The sequence below is a fragment of the Mixophyes fleayi genome, chromosome 5, assembly GCF_038048845.1.
Source record: "Mixophyes fleayi isolate aMixFle1 chromosome 5, aMixFle1.hap1, whole genome shotgun sequence".
NCBI classification, from domain to species: Eukaryota; Metazoa; Chordata; class Amphibia; order Anura; family Limnodynastidae; genus Mixophyes; species Mixophyes fleayi.
Window position 1 is genome coordinate 142948627 of NC_134406.1, and position 10000 is coordinate 142958626.

At 38.4% G+C, this 10000-nt stretch overlaps 1 protein-coding gene across 1 annotated transcript in view; it reads right to left on the reverse strand.

Moving 5' to 3' along the window:
• The window catches only part of GABBR2 (gamma-aminobutyric acid type B receptor subunit 2), a 683104-nt gene extending 673384 nt beyond the window's left edge, over positions 1 to 9720 (reverse strand). Inside the window, exon 1 of the mRNA XM_075212899.1 lies at positions 8466 to 9720. Within this exon, the coding sequence (XP_075069000.1) occupies positions 8466 to 8858 (393 nt within the window). The 5' untranslated portion in view covers positions 8859 to 9720. The remainder of the gene's footprint in view (positions 1 to 8465) is intronic.
• Between the last annotated feature and the right edge of the window lie 280 nt (positions 9721 to 10000).

Consider the following 10000-nt stretch of genomic DNA (forward strand, 5'->3'; position numbering starts at 1 on the left):
AGATAGGTAGAATGAGTGGCAACCAGGAGGGGATATTTCATAAGCATGAAAGTAAATACTGTGTATAGTGTACTAGCATTGGGAAAAACTGGGTATACTGACATTGAACAATACTATGTATATTGTTGTCGCTTGGAGGAACAGAACTGTGTATATTGGTGTAACATAAGGGCAATATTGTGTACATTGTCATTAATTTATACAGTATATACTGGCACTGGGTAGTATGGTATTTACCGGCATAGGGGACAATACTATATATATATGCGTGGAGGAACACTGTTCAAACTGCCAATGTGGCTATAGTGCTTCGAAATCTGGCATGGAAGGAGACTATACTTTTATGGTCTCCTATGTGCAGATTGGCATTGGGACAATATTGTTTGTAGTGCATGCAGGGTGAGCAATATTGTGTACAGTCATGGCCAAAAGTTTTGAGAATGACACAAATATTTTTCACAAAGTTTGCTGCAATATGATGGCAATTTGCATGTACTCGAGAATGTCATGAAGAGTGATCAGATGAATTGCAATTCATTTCAATCTCTCTTTGCCATGACAATGAACTTTATCCCAAAAACAACATTTCCACTGCATTTCAGCCCTGTCACAAAAGGGCCCACTGACATCAGGTCAGTGATTCTCTCGTTAACACAGCTGAGAGTGTTGACGAGGACAAGGCTGGAGATCACTCTGTCATGCTGATTGAGTTAGAATAACAGTCTGTATGCTTTAAAGGAGGGTGGTGCTTAAAATCATTGTTCTTCTTCTGTTAACCATGGTTACTTGCAATTATCACATGTTACACGTGCAGTCATCATTGCTTTGCACAAAAAGGGCTTCACAGGCAAGATATTGCTGCTAGTAAGATTGCACCTAAACCCACCATTGATCAAATCATCAAGAAATGCAAAGAGAGAGGTTCAATAGTTGTGAAAAAGGCTTAAGGGCACCCAAGAACGTACAGCAAGTGCCAGACCATCTGCTAAAGATTTTCAGCTCAGGGCACGACCAGTGTGAGTGCATCTACACGCACAGTGAGGCGAAGACTTTTGGAGGATGGCCTGGTGTCAAGTAGGCCATCAAAGAGCCACTTCTCTCCAGGAAAAACATCAGGGACAGACTGATATTCTGCAAAAGGTGCAGGGATTGGACTGCTGAGGACTGGGGTTGTCATTTTCTCTGATGAATCCCCTTTCAGATTGTTTGCAAGGCCGTCTCTTCCATTGGGCACAATGGGCAGGTGATGGGGGCCCTGCGGGCAAGGGGGCCCGTCCGAGGCAGCTCTGTAAAAAAAAAATCCTGAAAAAAAATAAAAATGAAAATACTTACCTTGCGGTCACGTCTGCGGCAATCCGGCTCACTCCGTGGACCCCTCTTCCGTGCTGTCCTCGTAGTGCGGTGAAAAGGAGAAGGGGATCGGACTTGAGGTAAGTTATGGGGGCCCCTATATATATATATATATATATATATATAAAATCACTTATCTTTTTTTACATACAGATATATTTGTTTTACACACACACACACAAACCCACACACAAACTATATATATATATATATATATATATATATATATATATAATTTTTTTATTTTTAGGGGCCCGGTGCACTGCTTTGCCCGGGGGCCCATAAAGTAGTAGAGGTGGCCCTGATTGTTTGGGGCATCTGGAAAAACACTTGTCCGGAGAAGAAAAGGTGAGCGCTACCATCAATCCTGTGTCATGTCACAGCAGTAAAGCATCCTGAGACCATTCATGTGTGGGGTTGCTTTCAAGGGAGTGGTCAATTTTGCCTAAGAACACAGCCATAAATGATGGAGCACCTTGCCCTAAGGCAAAAGTGATAACTAAGTGGCCGGGGGATCAAAACATCGAAATTTTGGGTCCATGGCAGGAAAGTCCCCAGATCTAAATCCCATTAAGAACTTGTGGTCAATCCTTAAGAGGTGGGTGGACAAACAAAACCCCACAAATTCTGACAAACTCCAAGCATTGATTAGGCAAGAATGGGCAGTATGTGGCCCAGAAGTTGATTGACAGCATGCCAGGGCGATTTGCTAACTCAAAAAGAATGGTCAACACTGCAAATATTGACTCTTTGCATAAATTGGATGTAATTGTCAATAAAAGCCTTTGACACTTATGAAATGTTTATCATTTTACAGCAGTATATCATAGCAACATCTGACAAAAAGTTATAAAAACACTGAAGCAGCAAACTTTGTGAAAAACAATACTTGTGTCATTCTCAAAACTTTTGGCCATGACTGTATACTGACATTGGCATCAGCTAAATACTTGGTTAATCTGAATATATTGGCTTTAGGCAATATTATATATGTTGTATATATGATGTTCATGCAGGGTATACTGGCATGAGACAGCAATTTTAGACACTGAAAAATAATGGCTGTGGTAAAAATAAACTGCAAAGCAAAAGTGCCTTTGTGCATTTGTAAAGTCACCGGACCTGATTCATTAAGGAATTCAAATGCAGAAACGATCTGTGTTTTGCTGTAAATTGCTTTGTGCATGTCCCAAAATTAACTATACGCCAGAAATAGTTCATCTTTGAGTGCAAAGGACACTTACGACAAACTATAATTTCATGGGTGGAACGGGGAGGGGAATGGGCAAATGCACATAGTCAATGTACAGTAAGAGCAGGCCATGCTCGAACATACCCAGATTCAAGCTTTGGGCAACTATAAGGTACATTTTTTTCAGTCGTATCACTTGCAACAGGTCAGGTGTAGGTGCCGTTTGATAGTGATGATGGTCGCCACTATCTTTATTGCTTTATTGCAATATGTGCATGTAATAAGAAAACCCTGTAAAAATGCATTTTATATACAGTAGATATTAATAACAACATGTTAAATATATTTCATGGGGGGGGGGCATTTTTTTTTATTTTTTATTAATGACTATATTATTAACAGGTGACAATAAAGGAATACTTTTTCCTGCATTTTCTGACTTTATATTGAACATATGGATTGTACGTATCCTGCAGTGTGTTGTGTCTGTGCCGTATAGCCAGAGCATACCTAGACCTGTATTCAACAAAAAAAGGTTTCTTCAGATCCGCATGTATTTGAATACGGATGTGCACATCACATTTGTTTTCTATACCTTAATGAATCAGGCCCATTGTGTCTACATTTGCGCTCTGTGTCATCTTGTGCATGTGAATAGCGTGGCTTTTGCTGGTATTAAGTGATACATCTTGGACATAAATATTTTCACTCAGAGAATTCAAAGTGTGCTTGTTACCCTACATTGCCATTGGTTTGGTGGGCTATATGTCCTTCTGATGCTAGGCAAGAAAAGTACATGTATGTTATTATCTGAATCCATTATTGTTATTAGAATGCAGGTCTTTACTATGTTTTATATACGTTATATAAGCATTTATATAAAAACACATGTATGTCTTTATTTTATGTTTCTGTTTGCTATTGCTGAGAGAAGTGCAAAATGTAGCTTGTTTTAATTCAGTAGGGATTATGCTTTTTCTGGCAACTTGTGTGCAAAATCAGATTTCTTGAAATGCCATGAAAGGCGATAATATAGAAAAGTAGAATTTTGAACAGTGTGAGATGACCATCAAGTTTACAGATATGATTGAAATCAGGGCCACCTTAACAATAGTATGGGCCCCCGGGCACAGCAGTGCACCGAGGCCCCTATATATAAATATATAAGTAAAAAAAAAAAGGATTATATATACTTACCTTTCAATCGCGATGCGTTGAATCCTCTTCTGTGCTCCTCCATGCTGTGCTCGCAGTGAATGTCTGGCGTGATGACGTCATCACGCCCGACATTCACTGCGAGCGCATCACGGAAGAGAGGACCAGGGAGTGAGCCGGATCGTCACCTGACCTGATTGGTCAGGTGACCGCAAAAGGTAAGTTTCTTTTTTTTTTTCTTTTCAGGATTTTTTTTACAGCAGACCTGCCAGGGCCCCCTTTCCCCCTGGGCCCCCGGGCACCTGCCCATCGTGCCCAATGGGAAAGACGGCCCTGATTGAAATGCTTAAAAATGGTTCTGCAAAATATTTGCTTCCATTCTCATTCTGTATGATACACATCTAAGTAGAAACTAACATAAAAGACAGATTTATACACTTATATAAAAAAATCACACATACCTAAAACTTACAACGATATACAAGGGAAATGTTATTATATTTAACTTGGAAATCATATAAAAATATAATCAAGCCAGTGAAGGTTTACATAAAAAAAATATATAGAAAGTATACATCTTTTAAAAGAGAGAAAATCTGGAAACAAAGAGTAGCCATGTTTTGATAAAAATAGGGCAATTGTCACTTCAAAAATTGGACAATTGGGAGGCAGGCTATCCATATGGTTTAGTGCAAGTGTTTAGATTTCTATGTCTGAGGGCAGGCCTGGATTTGTGAAAAAGACACAAAGACCTGTGCCCTAAGCTGGGTACACACCTTTGCAATCTTACTTCAGATGTGATTTATGTAATGATTTCACCAACGACTGAAAGTTCCCATGAGCATGCTGATTCATGTGTTTACATCGACACAATTTACCTTCAGATCTGTGCTCTTCATCTCTCATAACCATCTGCTGTAATAGTTAGTGACTCTGTATACACTATCAATATCTGCCTACGTTGCTGGTTCCACACTTCCACATTTGCCTGACATCATTCCATTGTTGATGAATATTTTTAGGAAGTTTAGAAAAGCAAATCAAACAATGTGATGTGTTTTGGTTCGATGCAAACCAAATGTGATGTGATAGCGTATATATTCTTGCAATATCTGCCCACAACGGTCGTGAATCGTGTGATCTGCACTATAATTGCATAGGTGTATACCCAGTCAGCACAATTGCAACATCATAGAGAATGGTGTTTTGACTAAGTATCAAAATATTGTGCACTGCTCTGTTTATGTAACTGTGTAATTGGGTTTGGTGAGGGCTGACACAAGTCATGAAAATTGGCGAAATGTGCACAAGTGGCATATGGGCACATAAACGGTACATTTATTACTGCCAATGTTCAAGTTTATTTCGGCCAATATTAGTCTATATTGATGAAGCCACAGTTATAATAATGGTATAAATGTATTTACTCACCTATTACCTATATCGTGATTGTTTTTTAGTGTTCCTAAAAGTTAAGCTGGATTAAATGACTCAAGATAACAAACAAGATCCCAAATATACATGCATTTGAGATAACCATTGCTCCACCTGTATATACCAGTGATACCGTAGATGCACGCAAAGGTGTATATCTCTGTACCTTTATTTTAAGGTATAGATACTTCAAAATTTTCAGGCTCATAATTAGCTGTAAATGGAATTTGTCTTGATTTTGAGACCGGACTAAAATTCTACATATGATTTACTTCCACTTTATTTGTATGTGCTGTGGTGGGCTTAACCATATATCACAGTATAGTTGATATTTGTATTCTTTCATAATGCAAGGTATAACAAAATATTAAATATATGGTGCATCACCATGTAATTGTCAACCAGAATAGTAGCAATCATTGCCATCATTCCATACCTCTGACAAGGCTTTGACTGAATACAATTGATGACCCTTGTATTTAACATATTTTTAATGCACAGTAAAATAATTAATTTGCCATATTTTGTATGTACCATCAAAGCTTTAATACACCAACATTAAATTAATAAAGTTATTTCAAAGTACTAATATATATGGTACAACTGTCCATGAGGCCATTGGTCTATAAAGTCCTCTTTAGATGCACAGATTTAAACAATTATTAATAATTAATAATGTTACAGTATCTTCGTAGTATTGTTAGTCTAATGTTGAACATACATTAAATACTAATGGAAGGTTATTGATCAACAAGCGGAATATAGTTTAACATTACAAAGGTCATATTAATAATGTAAATATTTTATTTTGTTTAGTCAATTTAATTTGTATGCAGATTTGGACTGCACATCTTTTAAAGAACTAAATAATACATATCTAAGTTTTTATCCAGATTTAAGTAAACTCATGTAAAAAAATACCATAAAAATGTTTTTCTGTGAAAGCATAATGCTGCAATAGCATGTGTCAACATGGAAATAAATGTCCTGTTCCATAAAACAGCAATCATCTACTCCAAAAGGTACTGACATACAACAGTAACAATACTAGCAAGTGCAAACTCTGCATATAGTTACAGCTTGCACAAATAAAGTTACAAGCACAACTCAGCAAAGTAACAGCCAAATAAATGGATAGAGTTAAGCAGTAGAATTGACATATAGCTAGAATGTAGATATGGGATGTGTATAAATCATAGTAGATAAAAAGACATATAATACAATTTACATACAATGATATTGTTTTACACGAAAATATAAAAAAATATATTTGGTTATTTAAAGAACTCTACCTGTTTGTTTTTTGAACTGCCCTAACCTGATTTACAAAATTCCTAACCTACATTGTTGAGCTCTAAACAGTGTGAAACAGTCCATCTTTAGGATGCACTCAGATTCAGTCCTTAGTACATGCCCGTGTCTTGCTCTATATACTTAATGGGTTAAACATAGACTGAAAGGGCAATCATGTCATACTTGACAGCTCCAGAACGGAGATGCAGATTTGCACTTTATCAATACTTAAAATTAAAATGCTCATTTATCTGTCAACCTAAATTATAATTCAAAACAGGGCAAAGCATTTAAAATTGGCAGTTCATCCAAGAAATTAACAGCAATTTCATATTATTGCGTAATTTCTAGAAATATATATATATATATATATATATATATATATATATATATATATATATATATATATTATAAAAAAGTAGGTATTTATAACATTGCAACATTGCATAGAAAATAATAACTTAAGATTTTATTTTAAATCTTGGTAAAATGATTCATTTGGAAGGATGCTGTGCTTGTGTTCATGCGTGTTTTTGCATGTGGGCATGTGCATGTGATCTTGTATGTGGAAACTATTGTGTGAAATTCATTATCTTTGTCATTAATTTTTAAGTGTTTGTTTTGACACATATGTTATTATTTCTATTGAATACTTTTCTATCAAACAATGTATCATCAAATTGTTAAATAAGGGGAAATACTTTTTGTTTGAGTTTATTTTATATTTTTTTAAAACCAAGTCAAAGGGGTGTAGGTATTTTCCAGCAGACAATCTGCATTTTTCAAGGGGTTGCCTTGGAAATGGTATCAAGCTCCTCGAAATGACTGCCATCTTCAGGCGCTTGCTCAATCAACAGGGTCATCCCAAACACGTTTAATAGAACCATGACAAGAATCTATTAATGGTAGGGAAAGACAACACTGTAAACTGTTCTAACTGAATCGTACCCACTATATAAAAGCATACAAGGAAATAGACCAAACAAAATTATTATTTCATAATAGCAATAAAAAATAATACATACAGATTATCTGAATTAAATCATATAGCTATGTACATTTTTAGACAGCTAATAACTGTTTCACATTTACTTTTCTATTCTATGAGTCAAGGTGGGCTATGTAGACTGAACTATAAATTTTCAAAGAAATGTCATTTGATACATTGGATAAATGCGGCTCAGCTTCAGCAATGCTGATTAGTATTCACAAGCTAGTAGCTATATAATAAAAGGAGCCTTTCCCTTATGTGCAATATCGAGACTGCATTGGTCAATCCAAATAATCTTGAGCCTCTTTAGTTTGGCCCCCAAAAGGCAGACATAAAACCATAATTTGATATTTCATGTATAGATATCAATTACTGGAAATGAATTGTCCAAAGCTTGAAATAAGAGGCATTAATGTATCTGTTGCTCAGTCATCTGAACTTAATCTATTTCAAGGAATGGAGGAGGCATCTGGACTAAAGATATTAAACATAATTCATACTGTTAAGTGCGGTTTACACAAAATGAACGATTTAAAGATGTGTATGGCAAAGTAATACGGATAAAAACGTAAGTACAATTGTCTCAGCCTTCAAAATCAAGCAGGAAAGGTGAGCATGCACCTATGCAGCATCATGGTGCTGGGAGCACATACTGAAAAGCTGTGCTGCATTTCTGCATTCTCTTCATCATTACACCGACTCCCACTCAAGGAATTGTGCCTTGTTGCTATGTTATGGGAAAAGCACAATCAATCATGTCAAACAGCCGCGTTAATAATGACAGCTACCGACAAACACGTAAATGTATAGAAATAAATATTTGACACCTTACTCATATAAACCTATCGGAGTAATCAAACAACTCTTAACTGTGCTAAGGTAATATTGGAGCATACCTTTGCAGCCCCAATGAACAGAAAAATGATAAGATAATTTTATCATCAGTTCACACCTAAAAACCCGTTGTCTATGAATCTACAAAATACAGAAAAAGTCCAGTAACACATCACCGAAAGCATAGACAGAAGGGTGGCAGTAGGTGAACCTTACCGCTGTGTCATAAAGCTTTAGGTCCAGGAAGTAGGGATGCAGCAGGGATTCATTGCGGATCTGATCAATAGCCAGTAGCACGGCAGGCAGGATGCCCCTGCCGATACTTCCCTTTGCTACCGTCTCACTAAGGGGCATCAAGCCCATGATAGACAGCGAGGTGCCGTTTGTGGGCTGTTCGATTGTTGTTCCGCTTGATCCACGAACCAAACCAGGTCCCAATCCCAAACCCAGTACCAGAAGCAAACATTGCGGAGGTAGCCCTGGCATCTGAATGGCAGCTTTGACGGAGCCTCCAGCAACAACAGTACCAGCAGCACCAGCAGCTCCTGCGGTTTTAGCACCACGGAGAGCGCAAGCTGGTCTCCAGTGCCTCCTCGGGGACGGAGCCATTCCTGTGTCTGACTGCAGGGGAGATGGATCAGGTCCGCCCTCTCACTCTCTTCTCATGTCAGGGAGAAAAAGACAGAGGCTCCCCAAGCATAGGCGGGCCAGAGAGGATATCACACACACCACAGACTAAAATGCAAGATTTGGATACCAGCGCCCCGGAAACTCTCCTTTTGAAAGAGATATAGGGGCGACGCGTAGCTGAATATCATTTAGATTTTCTGCATGCCATTTGCATGTACATAAAGACCAGAGTGAACCAACGTAAGTAAAACATAGCAGGTATCCAAAGTGCTCTCTTCCAAGAGACCTCTTCCTCTGTTTCCTATTTGTTTTCCTTCGAGGATCAGGGTCTCCCTCCTCCCTTCATACACACACCCCTGACAATCCTACTGTCAATGGCACCTCCTCCTTCACAACTCCCAATTGTAACACCGCCACCACCAGTGCAAGAATCACAGGCATGGGCAGAGAGAGGTGTGCTGCTGATGAAGGATCGAGCACGTCTGGTACTGCTGGAATCTGGATACTGCTGCTCGCAGACACACTCCTACAATTGTGGTTGTAGATGACAGACCTGAAGCAACATCTCCTATGTGTTGAGCATCCACATCCTTTGCTTGCAGATTTCACCTCTAAAGATATCTGTTGTTTCTTCGGGGAATAAGCGGGGTCTGTAGACTCACTACTGTAAGAAGAGATGGCCCAACAATCTTTAAACTGTGTTGTGCTGAAAGGGAAAAGGCTGCACTGCCCTGAAGCAGGCACTGTGTGTCCGACGCTGCGGGCTGTGGGGTTTCTGATGTCTGTCCCAGAGGGATGAAGGATCAGTAATTCCTTCCCAGACTGAGCATTCGGTGATGCTGTTGTGGTGGGGACGGTTGTCATGCAGAGGGTTTGCAGTCTTTGCTGCCTTGTGCTCTGGCAACCAGGAGGGGAAAACAGCTGGTTGGGGGACCAGTGTCCACACAGCGAACAGGATACTAACACATTTGTGATTTTTTTTCTCTCGGAGCTATTGGAAGGATGTTTCGATGGGAGGATATTAATGATCATAGTGCAGACAAATGCAACACGTTCAAGTATAACTATATACTGTATATATTGTGTATTCTTTTATAGATGTACATGTAAAGCAATATGCT